This window comes from Myxine glutinosa, chromosome 3, assembly GCF_964187855.1.
Source record: "Myxine glutinosa chromosome 3, kmMyxGlut1.1, whole genome shotgun sequence".
Lineage (NCBI taxonomy): Eukaryota > Metazoa > Chordata > Myxini > Myxiniformes > Myxinidae > Myxine > Myxine glutinosa.
Genome location: NC_136263.1, coordinates 166,577,421 through 166,603,489, shown reverse-complemented (window position 1 = coordinate 166,603,489; position 26,069 = coordinate 166,577,421). Strand labels below are relative to the sequence as shown.

Below are 26,069 nucleotides of genomic sequence, written 5' to 3'. Positions count from 1 at the left end.
GGGGGAGGGGTGTGGGGGTGTTTGTGTGTGGGTTTGGGGGGGGGGGTGGATATGTGTGTATGTGGGGGTGGGGGGTGTGAAGGAGGGGGGGTTGGATGTGTGTGTGTGTGTATGTATGTGTGTGTGTGTGAAGGGGGGTGTGGGTGTGTGTGTGTGTGAAGGGTGTGTGTGTGTGTGTGTGTGTGAAGGGTGTGTGTGTGTGTGTGTGAGTGTTTATCAGGGTTGTATCCAAGGGGGTTGTGGCAAAGCATGTCCAATGAAAGTGGGGTTGTATCAAAAGTGGGGTTGTATCAAAAGTGGGGTTGTATCAAAAGTGGGAGCGAGTAAACCGGTCATCACTGCCAGCAGTTTTAAAGTGGCAGTTCTAGTTATTATTACTATTACTAGCAAATACCCGCTAAATCGACCATTTCCTGCAACTTTGGTTTCATGACAAAAACCTTTGATTTTATGACTGATTTTATGTTTCTTCTTTCAAACCCTGAATGGAATCTAATAAAACCTGCACAGGCACAACTTCAGGGTGCCCTCATTAATTCCTGAAAGTTTTTTTTGTATACGTTGGCAAGGCTCGTATAAGAGCTAACACACATAGCATATAACACAGGGAGCAGGAAACAACAGGGGGCAACCTTGTCTGACCCCTGTAATAACTTCAGCAGGTGTGCAAATCAGCGACTCTTTGCCTATACACTGACCATGTGTCCAATTTTCATCCATTTTTCTCCAAATTCCCCTCAGGTGAGTATTAAACAATGCTAGCAAGTAGCAACTGTTAGTAATTAGGTTATGCATTAAACATGGGTCACAATTGGGCCGTAAGGGTTTTGGGGGCAATATTACACATCACACTTGAAGCCATAGCTGGGAGAAATCATATATACAAGTTATTAACAATCAATATGCAGTCTACATATAATCTGTTGGCTAGAAGAATTAAACAGGCAATGGGATACTTTATTCGCTAAAGATCATTGCAGACTAGCTAGTGGCCAACCTAGAGGCCTAGTAAGCAGAGGCTGCTCGTGTCCGTTAGTCTTTTGGGGATACAATAACCATAGAATGCCTCAAGGACGTCGGGTTTCCTCCAAGTTTCTTTCAGTTTAGTGTTAAACAACAGTAGCGACTGTTTAAAAAGGTAGTCATACGTTGGATAGAATTGACTGAAATACTTTGTGGTTATAATATTTTTTACATCCAGTAGGTGTGCCCCATGAAATTCCACGACAACCTATTTATACACCTGAACACTGAGTTCGTCCAAGACGGAAACTCCCTTGTGTATGGGGAGGAAATGAAGTCGCTATGACCTCAATTGTGTGATCCTTAGTCCCCTTGGCAAGTCTGGTTGGGATTTGATAAGTAACGACCGAATGTATCGCTGTCAGTCAGACAGACACCAAATTGTGTATTTTAGTATGATTCACATCCAAATAAAAAGACCGACTTCACATTGCTGTAAAAGATTCTCAGTTTAGTTTTAGTGTTTTACTTCTTTGATTTCAACATTTCCATGAGTCTTATGAATGCACCCCTTGCTTTCTGTAATATCTGCGCATCTACCCCTCCTGGTGTGGTAACCAGATATTGTGGTAACCCCAGATATGTTGTGGTAACCCCAGATATGTAAACTTGTCAACCGCTTTAATTGGTGAATTGTTGCACATGACGATGTTGTTGGTTAGTGTGGCATGTATGTTCCTGCTTTCTGTTTTGTCGATGTTAATTTACAACTCCACTCACATGGCGTACCCCCGTAGCCTATTTATGTTCCCCTGCTTGCTATGTAAGGACTATGACATCAGGTCATCAGCAAAGCAGAGTTCCTCCAGCTGATCAAATTTGTTCCTCCAAGCTATCCCGTTCCTTCTCTGCTCAGTTGTTTTTCACAACCCCCAGTCCAACAGCACTAAAAACAGTAATGGAGACATCATGCAACCTTGTCTGACCTCTGTAGTAACTTCAAATTCCGATGACAACTTATTGTTGCAATTTACACTGCATTTGTATCCATTGTAGGTACTCTGTCATCGGTACAAATTTACCTGGTACTCCATACAGTCTCAGTATCTTCCACATTGCCCTTCTATTCACACCGTCAAGCACCTTTTCAATGTCAATGAATGATAGGTGAACGCCTGCATTATCTATATTATAATAGCCGTAGATGATTCTGTCTGTCTGTCTGTCTGTCTGTTGGGCGTCTGTCCGGGGTGTGGCTTACTCGGTTTGCAGAGTAGCTCCACCCATAGCTCCACCCATTCTGGGAGTGGCTGCATATAATTATAAACACATATCCACCATTTTATTAACTCGCATAGCTTTGAGGCCTGTTTTGTAGGCCCGTGGTGTCTTGCTCTCTCTCCCAGTTTTATTTCAAATCAAATTCGATATATCATTTCATTTTTCACAGTCGCTAACATAGTTTTAGACTCGGTTGAAAAAAAACGGGAAGAAAATCCAATGAAAGTTGCCGTTTATAGACGAAATGAATTCTCAAACACCTGTAACTTCAAGGCCATTGAGTCTCTCTCACGCCTTTATCTCCATCTAACTCACCATATGAGTTTCATTTTATCGATGGTTTGGACTCGGTGTCAGCAATAATTGAGAACATTCCACACACGCGGAAAATGCAGAGATATATTTTAAAAATCGCGTCATGGTGTATCATACACCGCCCAACATGACACCGACGGCAACATGTCGATATATATTAAAAATTCGCTTTTGCTTTTCCGTTAAGATATATTACTTTTTCGTTTGATGACAGTCGTCACAAAAACGTCAACAATGATGCCGACATATATTTCTTCGTTTTTATTTCATTCAACATTATTAGCCGGAAGTAAAATATATTTCAGGAAATTACTGAGAGATATTTCTTCGTTTTTTTTATTAGTTATGTGCGCATACACTTTAAATAGGTTTATTTGAAATCTTTAATTTTCCACAAACATTCCACACACGCGGGAAAATGCAGAGATATATTTTTAAAAATCGCGTCATGGTGTATCATACACCGCCCAACATGACACCGACGGCAACGTGTCGATATATATAAAAATTTCGCTTTTGCTTTTCCGTTAAGATATATTACTTTTTCGTTTGATGACAGTCGTCACAAAAACGTCAACAATGATGCCGACATATATTTCTTCGTTTTTTATTTCATTCAACATTATTAGCCGGAAGTAAAATATGTTTCAGGAAATTACCGAGAGATATTTCTTCGTTTTTTTTATTAGTTATGTGCGCATACACTTTAAATAGGTTTATTTGAAATCTTTAATTTTCCACAATATAATTTACTTGCCATTTATCATTTGATGATTACGAGACACTTCCTCTTGAGGATCGCGACAATTCATGCGCTGCGTGGAAACTTCTATTTCCAAAATGAATGAGACGATCGATGAAGAACGCAGACTTGAACAGGATGCAGCAAGAAAACGAATGAGACGGGCGAACGAGTCCATCGACGAACGTCAAAGCAAACTTGCAGGGTCACCCGTGGGAATCCCACGGGCATGGATGTGTGTGACATTTCGACATATTGAGTTAGATGCTGCACATTCATTTTTACAAAATGGTTACTGGCAAGTCATCAGATCCAGAAATGGTGTAATGAACACAATTTATTTATTTCCGTCTCGCCCGTCGGCCCGTCTCGCCCGTCGGCCCGTCGGAATCGGAAATCAGCCCGTCTTGCTTTCGTGCTTGCGCGTAAATAAATTGTGTTCATTACACCATTTCTGGATCTGATGACTTGCCAGTAACCATTTTGTAAAAATGAATGTGCAGCATCTAACTCAATATGTCGAAATGTCTCACACATCCATGCCCGTGGGATTCCCACGGGTGACCCCGCAAGTTTGCATTGACATCTGTCGACGGACTCGTTCGCCCGTCTCATTCGCTTTCTTGCTGCATCCTGTTCAAGTCTGCGTTCTTCATCGATCGTCTCATTCATTTTGGAAATAGAAGTTTCCACGCAGCGCATGAATTGTCACGATCCTCAAGAGGAAGTGTCTCGTAATCATCAAATGATAAATGGCAAGTAAATTATATTGTGGAAAATTTAAGATTTCAAATAAACCTATTTAAAGTGTATGCGCACATAACTAATAATAAAAACGAAGAAATATCTCTCGGTAATTTCCTGAAACATATTTTACTTCCGGCTAATAATGTTGAATGAAATAAAAACGAAGAAATATATGTCGGCATCATTGTTGACGTTTTTGTGACGACTGTCATCAAACGAAAAAGTAATATATCTTAACGGAAAAGCAAAAGCGAATTTTTAATATATATCGACACATTGCCGTCGGTGTCATGTTGGGCGGTGTATGATACACCATGACGCGATTTTTAAAAATATATCTCTGCATTTTCCCGCGTGTGTGGAATGTTTGTGGAAAATTTAAGATTTCAAATAAACCTATTTAAAGTGTATGCGCACATAACTAATAAAAAAAACGAAGAAATATCTCGGTAATTTCCTGAAACATATTTTACTTCCGGCTAATGTTGAATGAAATAAAAACTAAGAAATATATGTCGGCATCATTGTTGACGTTTTTGTGACGACTGTCATCAAACGAAAAAGTAATATATCTTAACGGAAAAGCAAAAGCGAATTTTTAATATATATCGACACGTTGCCGTCGGTGTCATGTTGGGCGGTGTATGATACGCCATGACGCGATTTTAAAAAATATATCTCTGCATTTTCCCGCGTGTGTGGAATGTTCTCAATTATTGCTGACACCGAGTCCAAAACCATCGATAAAAATGAAATCATATGATGAGTTAGATTGGAGATAAAGGCGTGAGAGAGACTCAATGGCCTTGAAGTTACAGGCGTTTGAGAATTCATTTCGTTCTATAAACGGCAACTTTCATCGGATTTTCTTCCCGTTTTTTTTCAACCGAGTCTAAAACTATGTTAGCGACTGTGAAAAATGAAATGATATATCGAATTTGATTTGAAATAAAACTGGGAGAGAGAGCAAGACACCACGGGCCTACAAAACAGGCCTCAAAGCTATGCGAGTTAATAAAATGGTGGATATTTGTTTATTATTATATGAAGCCACTCCCAGAATGGGTGGAGCTCTGGGTGGAGCTACTCTGCAAACCGAGTAAGCCACACCCCGGACAGACACCCAACAGACAGACAGACAGAATCATCTACGGCTATTATAATATAGATATTACATTTAAAAACAATTGAAGTTGAAAACTGAAGTAAAAAAAAATTAAAATTCCCAAAAGATTCCCCCTTAAAAAAAAAAATTGGAAATTTTTTCTAAAAAATACACCCTTATGACATACCGACGGGAGAGATAGGTGCATACCAGAAGTTTGGTAGAATTCCCCAAAAGTTTGAAGAAGTAGTTCAGTGACAACACAGGACAACACAACACAACACAGACACTCCACAGATATATATATATGTATATATATATATATATATATATATATATATATATATATATATATATATATATATATATATGTATGTATGTATATATTATATACAAGATGGAGGCTCGTGTAAGAGCTAACATTAATGACCAAAATATTATTTTTTATGTTATTGGTCTTCGTGTGAAGATCTGATCCCTGCATTCCCTGTTTCTCCTCAACCCAGCTTGTTCCTTTCTTATGGTACTGGCAACAAGCTTTTACATTATATTCTGCATTATCTTGGAAAGTACTTTGCGGGCAATGCACAGTAGGGTCGCTCCTGTCCAGTTTCCACATTCCTTTGTGTCATCTTTCTTTGCGAGTTTCTTGAAGTTTCTGTGATAGTTTTTTTTACAGGAAAGACTTATCAGCCCAATTAACCCTACCTTTGTACCCCTATTAACACTACCTCATCCACTCTTCTCATTTGTATGTTACTGTCGTTCCTCTCCTCCTTCTCTCTCCCTGTTTTCTCCTTCCTTTTCTTGTTGTATGGGTCCACTACCCCAGTGTCAGTTCATAACCTTTTGACCCTCCATCACCTTGCTTTTCCATGAGTCTACATCTTGTATGGAAAAAATGAAATATCTTAATTGCCCAGTGGTAGAACTCACTTTCTATCTAAAAGTGGCAGTCCATGTTATGTAATAAAATTGTTTTCATATTGTAAGCACAAGCTTGCATACTATCTTACCTGTGTTATTCCTATTCTCCTATGTGCAAGATATGAGACTATACGTTGGTGAATCAAATTATTCCTTGACTTTTTACGTTACTGACACTGTTGATAACCTAACTTGCCATCGACTCGCACAATATAGACAACCCGTCAACATCTATAATTCACTTGATATCTGGGGGAATCTGCTTCCTTTGAGCCATGGGCTTCCAGTGGGTATGCAACATGATGATTGTGATGACTTTTTATACTCGTAATTGTACTTGTCTGAATTATTATTACAACAATGATGCAGACATTGTCCCGGTATTATAGAGGGCTGGGGCGGGGTACTTAGGTATGGTGTTGTGCACACACAGTTGGCCCACTCAAGGGGAAGCTCTTGTCTGCCTTTTTTATGTTGAAGGCTCCAGTCATGGACTATATAGTCCTCATTGAGGTCAGGCCTTAAATAAAAGAGCTACAGTGATAGAAAAGTGAAGAAAGAGAGAATAGTCTAAGAGTTTTTGAGGAAGTAAAAAAATCTGCTTTTTGATAAAGGGAAGGTCGTAAGTGTTTGGAAAGACATGAGAAGGTAAAGAGTCCCGAGTTTGACAGTGGAGGGAAAGAAACAAACATCATAACGACCCACCTACGAGTTGCCAATGGCCACACAATAATCATGTGATGTCGTGGCTTGTCGAGTATTCCGTGGTCTCGCTAATTGTGGAGGTACACGGGCAGTGAGTTCATGGGAGCAGAAACCGACGTAACCTATATTATAAAAGGAGCCGTGTCTGTCTGTCTGTTTGTTTGTTTGTCGTGTTATAACTTGAGAACGGATTAACGGATTTCAATAAATCCAACTAAGGTGGATTCGGGTAATTCCCGGGAGTGTTTGTGATCCCCAAGAAATTAATGTTTTAAATTTTTTTTTTATGCGTACATGGACGCGCGTGTGAAAACTGAAATTGTCAACACGTTGGTTATCACTGCACGGAGAGCAGGATCTCCCAGAAAGATTGTTTCTTCCCCCATATATTAGTCATCGCAGCAAAGATTGGTATTTCTGTCAGCGAAGTGACAGGTCTTATATTCTAGTATCTTAAAGAGAAAGAGAACTAACTTTACGGCGTAATTCGAGCGGGTCGAGTTTTGCGGTCAGATTGGGATAGTTGATAAATCAGATTGCTTTGGAATCAATTCTGTCCAGTAAGTATGTTGAGCTAGAACCTCCCCAGATGTTAGTGCAGTACTCTATACAAGGACGAATCAATGTTTTATATAGTTGAAGCAACTGTTAAGAGGAGAAAAATCTTCAACATCTTAACAGGACTCCTAGTTTATTGGACGCAGACCTAGCTATTTGTTTAATATGTGGATTCCAGGCTAAATTTGATGTTAGGGTAATACCTAGTAGGTTTACTGAATCACGTGGCGTAATTGTGGAGCTTTCGAAGGAGATCCGAGAGTTGGGAGGAGTTTTAGAGAGAGAGAGTGAGATGGGAAGAAATTTAGTTTTAGAAACAATAAGCTTAACCTGATTACATTTGCCCCACTGGGAAATCTTGTCACAATCCAAATTTAAAGAGATGGCATTTGGGTAATAATTATTTAGAGCAAGTTCACAGCCAGTGCAAAACATTCTCAATAGCCTCTGTATATCAAAAACCTCCCCAAGATATTCTCTAATGAGGATGTCATTGAAAGACAATCATCAAGAAAACTATGCTGGCAAATGACTGTAAAATGAAACATTTTGTTGACCATATCTTCTCTCAAGGAATTATTGACCAAGGAATTATTTTCACCACGTGCCTTAAAGGTGGTTATCCCGAATGAAAATACTGAGTGTGATTATCTCCATGAGAAACAAGGTGTGGTTAACCTTTTTGAGCGTTTAGCCTTTTATCAGAGCGAAAGAATCATCGTTTCATTCTCCTTTCTCATGGCGGTAGTCATACTGTTATCAACTTTTTGTTTGTAAAGTTCATTACTTATCTTAAGTTAATACGGCCCACCATCTTCTGTCTTGTCCACCAACACAGACCGACACTATAGCCATACCAGAGGCACAGCGGTGAGTATTCAGTCTTATAAATATGATATGGGTATTCATGGCCATTAACCCTTTAATAAAGATAAATCTCCTCAAAAATTGATAATCTACATACATCACTTTGGGATTTTTAAGGAATAAGAGTCCAAGTCAAATTTGAACCACTCCCGTGTAAATGTCAATCAGATTTGTCTTTGGTATGACCTTGCTTGTCTTCTTCCCCCACCCTCAACCACAACTCTCAGGGAAATAAAATGGGACATTCATATTCTGCATCCATTGGTCCTCCACCACCATCCATGCTTACTGGAAAGGCTGCACCTTCGAGAGACCACTCGGCCCTTTTTGCCCAGATTAACCAGGGTGAAAATATCAGCCTGGGTAAGTCTCTATGTAATGGGAGAGCTGGACAGTGAGGTGCCCTTTTCATTTAGATTTTTATAAGGAGCTATTTATATATTCTCTACACAGAGTGTGGGAAATTGGAAAAATTGAGAGAAAGGTAATTGAGAAAAGGACAGGAATAGAGGAGCATAATGAAGAAATGTCATGCTCGGACTGTTCTGCAAGCTTCTCTGCGCATCGATGTTTGCATTCCATCTTCATTTCTTAATCAGTACTGCCGTGAATAATCAAAAATATATACATATATGACTGTCCGATGCCATTAAATGTAGGCCGCATTTTCTACATTGATAATGACCTCCAGGGTCTGAACGTCCGGCTGAAGTTTAACAAATCCTGGAAAGATATAACTGGGAAAGATAGAACTAGAAAGATAGAAGGGTTTCCCGAAGGTTAAGCTTACGACTACGGATTGTTTTCTGTTGTATGATGTAAACGTTGCAATTGTTTTGTAGGTCTCAAGCACGTGTCTGATGAGCAGAAGACACACAAGAACCCAGGACTGCGTGGTCAGGGAGTCCGGCCCAGTGGAAGGTCGATTGGCAGCACTTCAGGCACACCTCAGTCTTTAGGCTCCGAGCACCCAAAGCAGCCTCTACTTCTGCTGGAAGGAAAGAAGTGGCGTGTGGTGAGATAATTGTCGCTGTTGGGATGCAGCTTCCTGTTCAATTTATCACCTTTCACCACACGAAAAATGTAGAGGCAACAGTTAACTTATCTTGCTTTATTTAGTTTGCAAACTCTTAGATTTGAATTTTTGATTCCTGTAAACTTGCTATTTTGCAATTTGCATCACGACTGCATACTTGTATTTTAAATAGGCAATTCAGTTTGGCAATTTTGGCTCTGCGGGCACATTTTCGCCCTGGAGGAAGATTTTGGCTCTGCGGGCACATTTTGGCTCTGGGGGAAGATTTTGGCTCAGGGTCAGGCTTTGCCTGGGTGGAGTTGGGGAGGGGGAGATGTTGCCTCTAGTGGGACATTTGGGTTCCAGGTGTAGATTCTGTCTCCAGCGGCAGATTTTGGTTCCGGGAGCAGATTCCGTCAGCATATTTTGGCTTCGGGGCAGATTTTGGCTGTGACAGCAGACTTTGGCTCAGGGAGCAGATTTTGGCTTTGGGGAATTGATTTTGGCTTGGGGAGAGGGGAAGAGGCACATTTTGGCTCTGGGGGGCAGATTTTGGCTCATGGGGTAGATTCTGTCTCCGGCGGAAGATTTTGCTTCTGGGAGCAGATTCCGGCAGCATATTTTGGCTCCGGGGCAGATTTTGGCTGTGACAGTAGACTTTGGCTCTGGGAGAAGATTTTTGGCCCAAAGACTACATTTTGGCTCCGGGAGTAGGTTTTGGCTCCAGAGACAGATTTTGGCTCCAGAGACAGATTTTGGCTCCTTTCCCCCATTACTATGAAATTCAGCTCTGGTGGCAGCATCCTATTTGGATTCTTGTGGTAGGCTATGGCTTATTTGACAGCCAAGTGCTATGGATTTGGACTGCTGACCTCCAGAATTTTGACGGACACTCATGAGGAACCAAGGATTAATGGCGAGGAGGTTGAGTGCAGCTTAATGTAGAAAAACAAAAAAACAAACGTTTGTGTGACACCTATGTTGTGTGATTTAAGCAACGGTCATAGATTTCACTGTCATTGGTCATTCTTTGCTGTTATTCTGTGGAAAGTGTTTCAATATGACTTGTGAATATCAAGTTGCGCATTTTTTTTGTCACAGCCGCTTCTCAGATGTGACAAATTAATGATAATATAATCTGCATTTTTGGACTATCAGGAATACCAGGTTGGCTCATCTGGGCTGATTATTGAAGACACCACTTTAGGACAGGTGGTGTACATATTCCAGTGTTCCGAAAGCACTTTGCAGATAAAGGGGAAAGTGAACTCCATTGTCATAGGTAAGCTGAGAAGTCACCTGACCTTTTGCACTGGTTCAATGGTTGTTTTCCACCCATCATGTGTCATCTCACACTTGTTTATTAACATGGAGAAATATTTTAAATTACATGCCAAAGGCAATTAAAAGTTTGATCAATGGAGATGGAGATGGAGATGAACAATGCTTATTGTATGCTGGTCTTTCACCATTTTACACCAAGCTCACCCCAGACGCCATTGCCCATTTTACACCAAGGTTTTACACCAAAAGGGTTAGTTATACTGTGCAAACCTGGCAAATGCACAACTTTCAAAATGATGTATGAATGCTAAACGAGGCCTTTCGCACGTGCTGTGCGCAAGTTTTCACTGATTCGGTTCTGCTAGCCGGGCACTATTAACCTGCCGTTGCTGGCGCAAAATCTGTGATTAAAATGGTCTTTTAAACATAATTTTCAGCATTGAGACGAAACAGTGGCAATTTTAAAATGGTTAACCATAATTGTTCTGTTCCTGAATGTAAATCGGACTCACAAAAATGGAGGTAATATGCCAGAGGGTCTGAGAGGTATTGATTTCCTGTTAATACAAGCAAGTGGCTACAGCGGTTACTTAAAAAAAAAAACACGGACGCTTCAAGTTTTAGCAATAGATGCAGAAATCTAATATAATTAGCCTGCTGTGCAAGGGATGGGGTTTTGTAATCACTTGTGTGTGTGTGTGTGTGTGTGTGTGTGTGTGTGTGTGTGTGTGTGTGTGTGTGTGTGTGTGTGTACGTGTGTGTACGTGTGTGTGTACGTGTGTGTGTGTGTACATGTGTGCATCTGTGTCTGTCCGGGCCATAACCTTTTTTACCATTTGAGTTTTGTCATCAAATTTTCATCAAAGCTTTATTATGATAATATAGAGAAGGCAAATTAATACTTTTGTAAAAGGTCAAAGGTCAGCATCACATAAAATCATCAATTTTCATCCAATTGACCTGAAATTTCAATTTACTATTTGAGTTTTGTCAACAAATTTTCAACAAAGCTTCATTATGATAATATGGAGAAGGCAAATAAATAACTTGGTCAAAAGGTCAAAGGTCAGCATCACATAAAATCGTCAATTTTCATCCAATTGACCTGAAATTTAAAGAATTTGCATATTGGGTCACTGAATCGGTTCACCAATCAAAAGCTACAATCCGATTGTGTTTTTTTTTAGATCAAAAGGTTAAAGGTCAAGGTTGCGTAAAATCATAAATTTTCACCCGATTGACCTGAAATTTAAAGAATCTGCAAATCAGGTCACTGAATTGGTTCACTCATCAAAAGTTAGGAGTCGATTGTTGTTTTTTGATCAAAAGATCAAAGGTCAAGGTTGCATAAAATTGACAATTTTCATCTAATCGACCTGAAATTTTTAGAATTTGCAAATTGGGTCACAGAATTCGTTCACCAATCAAAAGCTAGAAGCTGATTTATTTTTTTTAGATTGAAAGTTCGAAGGTCAAGGCTGCATAAAATCATCAATTTGCATTGTAATTTTTTAAAACTATTTTTGTTAGTTTGAGCATATGGAAGAAGAAGAAGACATCTGAATACAAATGGATGAGGTCGGGCTCTGAATTTCCAGATGCTTTCTAGTTTTTATTGTGGCCCCAGAACCAAACAAACAATATATTTATGACAGCACTCACAGCCCCTGTAGGTCCCTCCTCCCAACATAATTAATAATAAATGTCATCATTTTAAACTTACTCTGTACATGCACAAGCCACAGATATGTATTTCCCATGGGTGTTCAGAAGCACCTAATCCAGGTACACAATCCATTCACTGGTAGCAATCCGTCGGGGTTTTTCAACACACACCCATTCACTTGGGCCTTGCACCAGCCCAGATTGTCATGAATTTTCAGTCCGAGCAGCTGCCTGTTCGGTGAGCTGAGAAATTTCTCCAAGTCTTTCGTTGTGCAGATGCACAGCCTTTGCTTTCATGTACTTTTCCAAGTATTCTCAGTTTAATTTAGAAGCTTTTGAGCCATTTTAGGTAACAATCCTTATCTCCCACACATTATGTTTTATGTTGCTGCCCTAAACGCCACCATTTCCTGGGGTTTCTGCACTTCTGTGTTGGGCATTATGGGGCTGAATACGTCATTTAAAAATTCACGTTTTACCTGTTCACCATAGAGATGCCCGACGTCATTAACTTGACTTTAGATTGGGAAATCCACCACATGTCATCATAATGCACTTGCTTGGAATACAGAATGCCATTATGGGTGAAGTAATGTGCTTTACTGTGTTATGCTTCACAATCATGACCGTTACTGTTGCACAATAATGTTTTGGCCAGTGTGAACAGAGTGAGAATATTATGCCTGATGCACGTTTCACGAGAGTGTGCATAATATTTTGAGGTGTGGTAATGGTAGTCGTGGTGGTGTAGCATTTTCTTCATATCGGCAGCACCCAAATAAACCACAACACGGGTCTCCACTGAGCCATTTCTTTTCAGCATTGTTCAAGCATTGCTTGCTCCTATGTCAATTTATCTCTGAAAAAAAAAAAATATATATATATATATATATATATATATATTTGAGCAGAAGAAGCTTGTGATTCTCAAGCTTCTTCTTCACTTCAACATCTGTCGTGAACAAAGCGAGTGGACAATCACCAAAATGTCGGCTTTCCAGGCTAGTAAATCCAGCTTTTTTCAATTATAAACGTTTACTGTTTTAATTTGCCTGGATGAATAATAACAACATGCATCGATTTACTATCTTATAAACTTGAGAATCTTCAGTGCTCACTGTGGCCATTGGATAAGATTGTTCATTAGATAAGTATAGTGCAGAGCACTTGTTAATACCTTGCCGTTTGTGCAGATAACTGTGCAAAGTTTGGCCTGGTGTTTGAGAACGTTGTGGGAATGGTGGAGGTGATTAACAGCAGGAATATCCAGGTGCAGGTAAGGACAATGAAGGATCAATTCATTCCTCTCCCCTGAACTGCACCCATGCACGAAGTGTTCTGCATGTCAGTGAGTGACTGGATCTGCACTGGTTCTCAGATCTACTGTAATCTATATACCCTGTTAAGGCTCTGCATTGTTAACTGCTCTGTCTTGTTACTCTTGCCTGAGGGTATCGGATTTGGGGCTGTTTCTTTGTTTGTTTTGGGGCTGTTTCTTTGTTTGTTTTGGGGCTGTTTCTTTGTATGTACAATTAAAATGTGAGTACATCTACAAAATACATAGCATGAGAACGTGCCTTCATCGAGAAAGTACGGAACGTGACTACATCTATAAAATACATACAACTGCAATGTGAATCTATACAATACAACCGAAAAGGTCCATTTGTCCGTTGTATGAAAATAACCTCATGTCATCAATGCCTCGTCTGCACACCACGCAAACACACCACCACACAGAGTACACTACAAATAAAATCACACAAACAGCCTGGTGTTGGCTTAGCGGTTAGGGTGCTGGCTTGGGATCCAAGGATCCTGGGTTTGAATCCCGATTGATCGCTGAATTAACGCCAGGGGGGTTGACTCAACCTGTCATCCTTCCGAGGTCGGCAAATTGAGTACCAGCTTGCTGGGATGAATGATCCCGGTGTGTACCCTGGTTTAGAATAGGTACACCGTATCCCTGCGCATCGTAGGAGGCGACTAAGGGTTGGCGTCAGGAAGGGCATCCGGCCATAAAAAAACATTGCCTCAAACAGGGAACCATGGATTGTCATGGGGATTGTCATGGGGATCCCCAGGATTGTCATGATTGTCATGGGGCCCGCAAGGCTAACCCCCGCTCTAGCGGGGAAAATGGCCTTAAAACGATCATTCATTCATTCATTCAAACACCACAAAAATAAGTCCTGGCACGAGTCTGCAATCGCTGGTAATCGCTTGTTGATCTTTCTAGATACCTCCGCCACCAAAGGTAGATGGAGGTAATGTTTTCACCCCTCTATTTTGTCTGTCTGTCTGTCTGTGAGCAGGATATCTGAAAATGTTATCGACAGATTCAGACGAAACTTGGTGGGCATGTTGGTTGCATGATGAGGACTAGTTGAATCAATCTTGGTGAAGTTCCGGATTTGGATCCGATTACATAATATTTTAAAGTGACAAATGTTGTGGAAGGGTTATAACAAAATTTGGCAGATGAGTTGGGTAGGTGCTGATTTGGGTTTTGGTTCCGGTCCAGATCCAGATCCGGCCTATCAGTAGTATACAAATTGTAAACTGTTCAGCCTGGCGGAGGTATGTGCTATACAGAGTACCGTTCTAGTTTTGTTTTCAATGGTATTGAAAGAGGATGTTGATAGCTTCAAATACTGATGATTTAGCCTTAACATTCAAATACTGAAGATTTAGCGAAGAACGCATCCTCATGGATGGTATAATTCTCCCAGGATTACGGACATGTTCTTTCCCCAATTATTGGCATATTTTGATATGACTAGTAATACCCTCTCCTACCGAGAGCAGCTCTTTCTCCCACCCTGAATCCCCGAGACTATTAATTTTTTTTCTACCACCGAAAGCCACCCACTCCCCATCCCTACCCATGCCGCCCCTACTCCCCGTACACGCCCTGAGTATATAACCACCGGTTTTATACTCATTCCTTCAGACGGAAGTCAAGAGTGCACAGAAGTCAAACACAAACAAACAGACACTTCCCAAATAGTACGCCGAGTAAATAAACTGTCCATAGAGCTGGCAGGATGGCCTAGAGGTACACAATTGCCTCTAAGCTCTAAGCTGTTTAATATTTGCATTAAGCCCCTTTTGTCCCTTTTGAATGAATTGTTTTCAATACAATTGAGCAGTGAGCTCAAGTACCTTGGACAAACTGTAGAACCTGGGTTTGAATCTCGACCCAGCTATAAACTGTCATCCCAGTGTTTCACAGGTAGCGTGATTCATCAATGTGTGTACTGTCCCTCGGATTGACGTTAAATTGGGCATCTCATATACAGGTATTAGTCGGTGGATTAAAGATTCCACAGTTTCCTTCACGAAGAGTAAGCGAGCTATCGCTGGACCCTGGACAACTGCCAAATTCCTGCTCTAACTTAGAGGGCAGACAGACGACAAAACCTTGCCCTCAGACAATTATGCTACCCCGTAGCCTTGTGTTGCATACGAAAGAAGAAGAAGCTGTCATTATGGACGGTTTCTCTCTTGAAAGACATGTTCCACTTGTTTGACCAGTCTGTGATTTTGTCCAGGTCTGCAGAGAGTGAGGAGGCTGCAGACTGCCGATCTGGGGGATGAGGTATGGAGCGGCAGATAGTGGAGTCATCAGCAAAGAGATAGACAGGATTTTCCAGAGATTCGGAGAGATCATTGATGAAGACCAGAAAAAGCACAAGGCCCAGAACACTGCCTTGGGGAACTCCAGCCTGAACAGGAAGGGGAGATGAGAGAAATCCATTCAGGGCCACATGTTGACTACGACCAGAGAGGAAGTCCGCAAGCCATGCGTGGAAATTTCCATTGATACCATCGGAGGAAAGTTTGGTGAGCAGAGCGGGGTGCCAGACCGTACCAAAGGCACATGATATGTCAATGGAGACAGCCTGGCCTGAATCCAAATCGATGATCATAGATCAAGCCATTGGAGAAGAGGAAGGACTTGATATCCAAAGCAATGATGGATTCCATGACCTTGCTGATTATTGGGAGAAGGGTGATTGATCTGTAGTTGCAAGGTTCTGTTTTTGCACCTTTTTGTGTAAAGCGGTGATGTTGGCTGATTTCCAAGCTGATGACAGATGACTTTGAGCAAAAGAGAGGGTGAAGAGAACAGAGAGAGGGAGTGAAAGAGCGGAAGAACAGGATTTTAGGACCCGTGGGCTGATGCCGTCTGGTCCAGTTGCAGAATCAGAGTCGAGGATTGACAGAAACTTCTCCACCTTGTCATGAGAGAAGGACACAGAGTCCAGGAGCAGCTGGGTTCGACTGGGAAAGGTGGGTACAGAGAAAGATGGGTTTGGGACACAAGATTTTGAGGCAAACACAGAGTTGAGGCATTCAGCTTTTTCACGTGCAGAGTCAGCGTTTGAGGTAAGGGAGGGCAACAAACGCCAGAAACAGATTTTACAATACTCCACCAGGATTTTGAAGAGGGAGACTGGTTTGAGAGTTCACTCTTGAGTGTGGAGAGATATTGTTTCTTGACTCTCCTGAGGGTAGACACACACTTGCTCCGGGCTTTGTGAAAGGAAATGAGATTGCCTTCCATTGGATTTGCTTTCCAGTAGGCGAAGGCAAGTTGTTTCTGGGCAATAGCCTCACCACAAGATTCCGTGTACCATGGATGAGAGGAAGGGTAAAACAACTGAAGACGGGATGGGATAAATCTGTGCATGAGAGAGAGCAATTTACTTTGGAAGAATTCCAAGGATGAATTGATGTCAGAGGCGTAGAGATGGGAGACCAGTCCGATTGATGGCTGCTTGAAGACCGTGCCAGTTGGCCTGAGTCAAATGCCAGACTCGTTGACGCTGAGGAGGCTCTCTGAGAATGGTCAGAGAGATGTCCACTTTAACAAGCACATGGTCAGATGAACTGATTGGAGCAGAAGAAGAGCAGCAGACATTTGCAGGGAAGTTTGTCATACCCAAGTCTCGAAGAAAAGATGCTCCATTGACTGATATCCGGGTTGGGAAATTAACAGATTGTGTCAGTCCCAATGAGTCGCAGAAGTCCTTTGCTGAGGTGCCATGGCTGGTGAGAGAGGAACCCACACCCAGCCAGCTGGCATAATGACAGTTGAAATCACCACATATGAGGAAGAGAAAGGTTGGGATGAGTAGATAGAAGTTGGTCCATATTATCAGACAGCGAGATGTAGATGGAGTCATCACTGTTTGGTGGAAGGTACAACACACATATGAACAAAAGGTGGGAGCGAAGGGGAAGCCGTAGCCAGAGGTACTCCTGGGGTGAGGTGGCGAGAGGGCAGTGCAAGGAGAGTGAGGAAGAGAGTTTTTGATAAAGATAGCAACCCCACCACTAGGATGAGGCTCAGGTCTATCATACCGGAGGAGGGAGTAACCAGGGAGAGATATTAAGGAATCAGAGACATCTTGAAGGAGGAAAGTTTATGTTAAGCAGATTAAGTCTGGTTTGTCAGAAGCAACCTGTATGGAGAGATCAATCAGGTTTGAGTGAAGGCCCCGGATGTTTAAGGTCCATACCGTTAAGGAAAATGAAGGGGGAGCACCGGATACAGGACAGGGGAGGGGAGGGGTAGGGTAAGATGAGGAAGAGGAGGGGGAGGTAGGGAGAGCTGTTGATAGTGTGTCAGAGATTTCAGAATAGCTTGGAGAAGGGGAAGGATGAGGAGGACAAAAGGTTTAATGTTGATTGGATGAGGCACAGTTTGGTGTTTTTTTAGGGGGGCGGGGGGGCAGAGCAAGGAGGAAGGTTGGAGGAGATGGAGGTAAGAGTTGGAAGGGAGAGGAAGCGGGGAGGACGCTTTGAGGAGAAATGGTGAGAGGGGAGAATTGGAGAAAAAAGGAGGGTGAGGAGATTTGAAGGGGAGGGGGGAGATTTGAAATGGAGGGATGAGGGGGAAATTTAGGAGGTGAGGGGTGAGGAAGGAGTTTGGGAGGGGAGGGGTGAGGAGGGAGTTTAGGATGGGATGGGCAAGGGGGGAGTTTAGGAGGGGATGGGTGAGGGGGGAGTTTAGGAGGGGATGGGTGAGGGGGGAGTTTCAGAGGGGAAGAATGAGTTTGGATTTTAGAAAGTGTTGTACGATTAATGGAAAATGTACATTTATTGCAAAATGAGTTTCTTGTGATTTTCAAGTCAAAGATCAGTTTGAAAACGTTGGAGGAGGGGTGGAATGCAGGTGAGTTTAGGGAATGTACCAAGGAAGAACTGTAATTGATTGAATTTTTATTTGAAATAAAGAGATTTGGTGAGCAGATCGAAAACAACCTTTTAAAGAAGAAGAAACATGTGTTCTAATATACAACAGAATACAACACTTCAAGGGAAAGTTCAAACATTTTTAAACGAAACTGTGAAAACTATCTCGGGAAATTCCCTAAATGAGGGAATGATGGATTCCTAAGGGGGATTAATGATTCCAGCACAGGCTCAGAAGCAGGGACAGAAGAATAGGAGATTGACAGCCAGGAGAGCAGATCGCGAAGGAACAGGGAGGTGTATAAGCAAATGTGTTAGTACGGGAGGAGAGGCCTACTTTTTAAATTCTTCGTTAATATGTTTTTTTGAATGTTTGGTGAAAGTGGATCAGAGGAAGAAGGATAAAGTTGAAGAAGTATGGTGAAAGCTAGAATCGGAAAGGTGTCGGCTGGAGAGAATTGAGTTATGAAGGAAGGAGAGAAAAAAACGGGTGGGGCAAAACACGTGGTCGAAGAACGAACAGGGAGAGAAGGGAGAGAAGGAAATTCGATTTGGGGGGGGGGGGGAGGTTTGAATTAAGACTTTAAACAAAGGGTAAGATGTTCGGGGAAGTATGGGGTGAAAAAAGATTTGAAAAAACAGTGAGAGAACGAAAGTAAATGGAACACAAACGACCGCTGAGAGGAGACAACAAAGCCTCAAGGCCTGGAAAACCAGGCCTGAAAAATGCAGCAGGAACCAACCGACGATTTTACACAGGTATGCACGATTTACACTGAGATTGAACTAGAACCCACAGTAGGCACTCACACCATAAAATAAAAATACAGTTTTGACAAAAATACAAATGGGAAAATTTCGTGAGCTTTAACTTTCATAGCGTGGAGAGCTTGGAAAAACACACGACCTCTCTGGCAAAACCAGAAGCGGAAGCCTAATCATTTTTGGGTTAATGTTCGGGTTAATTCATGTTCGGGATGGGTTAATTCTCCTACATTATGATGTCTTTGTTGTATTTTATTAGGACTTGTAATACAAACTCTCGACTCATGTTTTGTGATACCGATATACATTTACATAGAGAGAATGTGTGTACTCCCTCACCCTGAACCCCTGGGACTATTAATTTATTTACCTCCCCCTTCTCCCCCCACCTTCTTTACCCTCTGGAGTACAACTACCAGTCTTCAACTCATTCCCTTCAGTGGCTTTGGAGTGCATAAAACAAACAGACAAACACTTCTTGTATTATAGTATTATGAAATGATCAAATGTTTCAATATATTGACTGGAAAACATACCTGTCACATCCCCACACCCGGCTCCTTGGCAGGTCACAGGTAAAGTACCAACAGTTTCTGTAAACAAGACCGATGGCTTTCAACTGTTCTTGAACTCGGAGTCTCTTGACTGCGAGATCATTAGTGCCAAATCTTCAGAAATGAACGTTGTGGTTCCTCAGGGTGACGATTTTGTGAGTTCCTTCGGTTTCCTTGGAGACCAATTTATACTGAGGGTATATGCTCGGATCTGATCCTCTTGCTCTTGTTGTGACCATATTGAGTCTTTCTTTTTGAACATTTCATCTAACCTACAAAAGGATTTCTCCTGCTATTAGTTTATCCTGTGTCTGAGCATAATGATTTGAGTCATTTGTTTGTTCTTTTTAGCCACGTCGCAAGACGCTGGTCATAGAGTGCCCTCTGCTGTTGTTGTTGTTGTTGTTCTTCTTCTTGTTCTTGTTCTTGCAGAGAAGACAAAACCTCAAAGCTCCACCCATTCTGGGAACCATAGCTCCACCCATTGTGGGAGAGGCTTCATATAAACAAATATCCACCATTTTATTAACTCGCATAGCTTTGAGGCCTGTTTTGTAGGCCCGTGGTGTCTTCCTCTCTCACACAGTTTTATTTCAAATCAAATTCGATATATCATTTCATTTTTCACAGTCGCTAACATAGTTTTAGACTCGGTTGAAAAAAAACGGGAAGAAAATCCGATGAAAGTTGCCCTTTATAGAACGAAATGAATTCTCAAAGGCCTGTAACTTCAAGTCCATTGAGATGTTTTTTTTTTATATCGCGGCATGGTCAGTCATACACCGCCCGAAATAAGAGACGGGAAAATGCCGAGATATATATATATATTGTTTAAATCGCGGCATGGTCAGTCATACACCGCCTGAAATAACAGACGGGAAAATGCCGAGATATATTAAAAAATTCGTCCATTTGATGACAATCGTCACGATGAAATATTTAATTTATACGTCGTCACAATAATGTGGAGAGAGGAGCATAGCTTCGTTCACGTGTCGCCACACACGGGAAATTGCCGAGATATATTTTTTTTAAATCGCGGCATGGTCAGTCATACACCGCCTGAAATAACAGATGGGAAAATGCCGAGATATATTTAAAATTCGTCCATTTGATGACAATCGTCACGATGAAATATTTAATTTATACGTCGTCACAATAATGTGGAGAGAGGAGCATAGCTTCGTTCACGTGTCGCCACACACGGGAAATTGCCGAGATTTTTTTTTTTTAAATCGCGGCATGGTCAGTCATACACCGCCTGAAATAACAGACGGGAAAATGCCGAGATATATTAAAAATTCGTCGCCACACACGGCAAATTGCCGAGATATATTTTCACTTTGCACAAAAATAACATCAAGTAATCGAATCAATAGGAATGTCCTGTGCCTATAACATCGACGTTATAGGCACAGCTGCATCTAGGCATTGTGTAACATCGACGCGGCTTTTGTTTTAATTAAAACTTTTTGTACTTGTTTACTTTTATTTTGTTTAACCTCCTTGTGGAATTGGATGAGACGGGGATAGAGTAAAGAACAGTTTGGTGAGGAATCTGTATCTTTGCCATTTTGTGCACATTCAAATATTCAACCGTGACTGGTTTTATCCTCGTCTTTGTTTTCTGAATTACTCCACCCATCATGTATGTAAAACCTGGGAGGAAGAGGGTGGAGAATGAAATGAAAAAATAAAACCCACAAAGAAGGCAGGGTATGGAATTGTGAGATTAGTTCAGAGAAGGGAAAAGGGGCTGGGAAGAAAAGAAGAAAAGGAGCATGTGTGAATGAATGAATGAATGATCGTTTTTAAGGCCATTTTCCCCGCTAGAGCGGGGGTTAGCCTTGCGGGCCCCATGACAATCATGGTTCCCTGTTTGAGGCAATGTTTTTATGGACCGGATGCCCTTCCTGACGCCAACCCTTGGCCGCCTCTTACGATGCGCAGGGATACGGTGTACCTATTCTAAACCGAGGTACACACCATGATCATTCATCCCAGCAAGCTGGTACTCAATTTGCCGACCTCGGAAGGATGACAGGCTGAGGCAACCCCCCTGGCGTTCAATTCAGCGATCGACCGGGATTCGAACCCAGGATCCTAGGATCCCAAGCCGGCACCCTAACCGCTAAGCCAACACCAGGCAATGTGTGTGGAATGAAAAAGGGTCAGGGGTCAAAAGTTGCTCCACATTGCATACCCAAAAGGCAATGCGGCGTTTGAATGAATTGTTTTCAATACAATTGAGCAGTGGAGCTCAACGACCTTGGACAAACTGCAAAAAAAAAAAAATGTCCAAACACGATTTGAGTCAAAGTAAACGTGCCATAGAAAGCAATAGAAACAAGCAATAGAAATAATGCAATACAATCATGCAATAATAACAAGCAATACAGGCACTCCCCGGGTTATGAACGAGTTCCGTTTTTAAGTCTGTCTGTAAGTCGAATTTGTATGTAAGTCGGAACAGTTACGTACGGTTCACATCTAGTGTCAATTAGTCAAATGTTTGTCTTTGTATATAGTATATATTTTACCTAAAACATCTATAGGTATAAAAAAACATGAAAGAAACATTTCTTAAACTGTTTAGATAGAAAAGAAAAGATAATGATTAAAGGTTAACACTTACTCTCATTCCAATTGATGTCTTGCAAACCTTGAAACGATCATACCTTGATATATCTCTCCGAGATGATGGGCCTGGTGTTGGAGAAGATGGATCTGGTGTTGGAGAGGATGGACCTGGTGCTGGTCAATTTTCTTGAAGTAAACATCAAGGGTCAAATGGACCTGGTGCTGGTCAATTTTCTTGAAGTAAACATCAAGGGTGGCTTGAACAGAGCTTTTCTCATATTTCTCTTGTCTACTGCTCCCCTTATTATATACTACTAGGGCATGCCCGTACTATATATAAGCTAGGACGTGCCCGTACGTGGGTGCCCGTTCCTTGCCAAAAAAAAAAAAAAAAAAAAATTTGTGTAGGGGTGTGTGTGTGTAAACATCCTAGGGCGTGCCCGTACGTGGGTGCAAAAAAACATGCGTGCAAACAACAACAACAAAAAAAAACTTTGAAACCACGTGGCAGTAACGACCACAGAACCCCCCCCCCTCTATTTACATGAATGGTTTGGTCCATTCGCAACGACCACAGAACCCCCCCCCTCTATTTACATGCAATGGTTTGGTCCATTCGCAACGCCAAAGCGAACGGCGAACGGCTAAATCGCCATAGCTCGGTAAGTACTTGTCCGATTAATTTCAAACCTTGAAAAGGCACATCCTCGGGTCCCCAGCAATATACCTGGCAAGTTTAAAGTATATCGGACCCGTGGTTGTCGAGAAACAGCGGTCACAGACAAACAAACAAACGTACAAACGTACAAACGTACAAACGTACAAACAAACACACAGAGATTACTGGAATTATAGATAGATGTGTGACTTTGATATTTTTTTCTGTGTGATAAATGTTAGCTCTTTCACGAGCCTCGATTCTGTAAAAAATAAAAAAAATAAAAAAATTCAAAACTCTATTTTTTCAATAAATAGGTCCTTACAGAGGTCGGTACGTAAGTATGGGCGTTCGTAAGTCGGGCGTTCGTAACCCGGGGACTGCCTGTATTGTCACAAGCAATAGAAAGTCACAAGTGATTCCAAAACCTTGATCTTTTCTATCCCCGTTAATTCACCCCAGATCCACTTTTTTGAAATACCGACTTCTTTCCTGGAAGTCCTAGCAGTGCCCATGTGTTTTATACCTCTCCTCCCCCTCCCCCAAAGCCCTCTCCCTCCCACAGATCTCCCGATGTCCCTGCTCTCAAATGTTGTACTTGTGTGCTTCCCTCTCTCTCCCCATCTTGTCTCCCGCTCTCTTTATTTCGTCTTATGTGTCAGTTTGTTTTTTTGTGATTAATCTAAGCTCTTCCACGAGCCTTGATCTTGTATACAAAAAAAAAATTAAAAAATTGTATATATATACATCTATCTATAATTCCAGTAATCTCTGTGTGTCTGTCTGTGTGTCTGTGTGTCTGTGTGTTTGTCTGTGACCGCTGTTTCTCGACAACCACGGGTCCGATATACTTGAAACTTGCCAGGTATATTGCTGGGGACCCGAGGATGTGCCTTTTCAAGGTTTGAAATTAATCGGACAAGTACCTACCGAGCTATGTCCAAAAAACGCTTCAACCAATCAGAGAGCAGCGAGCTATCACGTGTGCCGAACCGTTAATGCAATGCAAGCGTTAATGCGTTAATGCAAGGCTTTTCTTTTTTTCCCTCTTCTCTTTCTACTTTTCCTTGCGATTAAATTGCAAACAGCCAAAATACGTTGGCGCTAATTGAATAATTGGCCATTAACACTAAAATAATCGTAACTGCGATATGCCAACTTCCGGACAGTGCAGCCTTCCCTGTTGTTGTTGTTTGCAGCAGCTGTTTGCAGCAAGGCAAGGCTTTTCTTTTTTTCCCTCTTCTCTTTCTACTTTGCCTTGCGATTAAATTGCAAACAGCCAAAATACGTTGGCGCTAATTGAATAATTGGGCATTATGTTTTACAACTAATAAAAACGAATTTGCGATTCATTCGCTTTCCTGCGCGTTTGTGTACGCGATGGCGATTTCTTTACCAAACTCCGGAAGCCGTTCGCTTTGGACCGAACCATTGCATGTAAATAGAGGGGGGGGGATTGTCACCACTCGCAAGCCGTTCGCTTTGGACCAAACCATTTCATGTAAATAGGGGGGGGGATATAATTTTAGATATATATATAGTACGGGCATGCCCTAGTATATACAATTTTGGCTCACACACAGACTCGTAGCAGTTTGGTACCCGAAGTTGTATGACGATGTAGCTGTGAGATTTCATTGTGATTTCTAAAGTGAAATTAAATTGATCCGTGGTGTCTTTTGCAGCGTGAATTCCCTGTTCCCGAGCAGTTCAAGACCATTTGGAACGGACACAAGCTCGTCTCTGAGGCGTCGGAGATTGCGGGCTAACAAACTTCGAGTTTCAGCCAATTGTCACTCAGCTTTTTACATTGTGATAACATTTATCAGCGTCACCTCATAGTATTGTTTTATTTTTCATTCATAGTAAAACTTGATTTGTAAGAGGTTTGTTTATAGAAGCCACTAAATAAAATATATAGTTGAAAGCATTGGGTTTTGTATTTGTTTGTTTTGGGTTTGTTTGTTTTGTTGTTAACGCCTATATTTGCACAAACAAGTGCACCTGACTCTTACAAGATTTACCTGTGATGCATGGAACGAAGATAACTTCCGCCAGTAGAACAACAACTTTTAAAGTCTCATCCACCTTTTATTTCATACCATAAGGACTCTTTTTTATGTGAAATGTGGTAGTGTCCCGGACAAGGCCGCAGGCGAACTCTTATGAATATTTGTTTGTAGTCATTGACTGTTAAGCAGTCAGATCCCAAAATGTAACCTGTGGATTCAAATAGATTAAAGAGGACTTACTCAGGTACACTCAACTTTGAGCTGTCTAACCTGGGTTTGAATCTCGGCCTAGCTATAAACTTTCACCATGGTGTTTTTCAGGTCGGGCGAGGCATCAATGTGTGTGCCGTCGTTCATATGAAGGATGTTAATATAAAACAGTGCTGACTGGCTGTGAGTAGATGCTAAAGATGTCATGATGTCTTTCATGAAAAGTACGCGAGTTATTGCCCGGACCCGAAACAAATTCCAATTTTCTGCCCTGATCGACTGCCGTGAATGCAAAACGGAAACCCTCCCTACTGTGTGTTCACTCTGACTTTGATAACTGAGTTTTGTTTCATTTAATACACTTTTAACATCCATGAAGTAGATTTTTGCACATCACACCTTTTGATTTTGATGTTCAACAAAATATAATTTGTTTATAAAACACAAGCACTTTGTGAAGAGGTTGAAACATGAGGAGGAATTCCTTTGGTTGCAAAAAGGTGTTTGTGAATACTTTCTCCAAATTGTTGTCATAAAGAAATGTGAAAGCTATGAGCTAGAGTTTAAACTTGCAGCGAGTAGGTCTCGTAAGTTCATTTTGCTGAAATCATTTCATGTTTCGGTAGTTTTGCTTGCACTGCTATTGACAATAAAAGAAAGCAAAACTCCTTTACAGATTACTTGTGCTGTTGCTTATTGAATTATTTTCTTTGTAATAATAATAATAATAATGCATTTATTTTATATAGCGCTTTTCAGGAAGCCCAAAGACGATTTGACAGAGTGCAAAACATAATGCATAGTGTTACATATTTATGTGAATGTATGTGGATTACCATTCAGGTCTTTGCTTATCCATGTGTAGTAGATTAAGGGTTGTGGTGGTTGGAGGGTCAGGAGCCCTTCTGAAAA

General features: G+C 41.4%; 1 protein-coding gene across 3 annotated transcripts in view; it reads left to right on the top strand.

The window, feature by feature from the left end:
- The window catches only part of LOC137423075 (adenylyl cyclase-associated protein 2), a 343,934-nt gene extending 318,108 nt beyond the window's left edge, over positions 1–25,826 (top strand). For all 3 annotated transcript variants that reach the window (XM_078774722.1, XM_078774723.1, XM_078774724.1), the window contains 6 exons: positions 8,438–8,573; positions 9,053–9,225; positions 10,384–10,507; positions 13,368–13,450; positions 19,712–19,852; positions 24,621–25,826. In XM_078774722.1, the coding sequence (XP_078630848.1) occupies positions 8,438–8,573; positions 9,053–9,225; positions 10,384–10,507; positions 13,368–13,450; positions 19,712–19,852; positions 24,621–24,704 (741 nt within the window). In that variant the 3' untranslated portion in view covers positions 24,705–25,826. The remainder of the gene's footprint in view (positions 1–8,437; positions 8,574–9,052; positions 9,226–10,383; positions 10,508–13,367; positions 13,451–19,711; positions 19,853–24,620) is intronic.
- Positions 25,827–26,069: the final 243 nt, after the last annotated feature.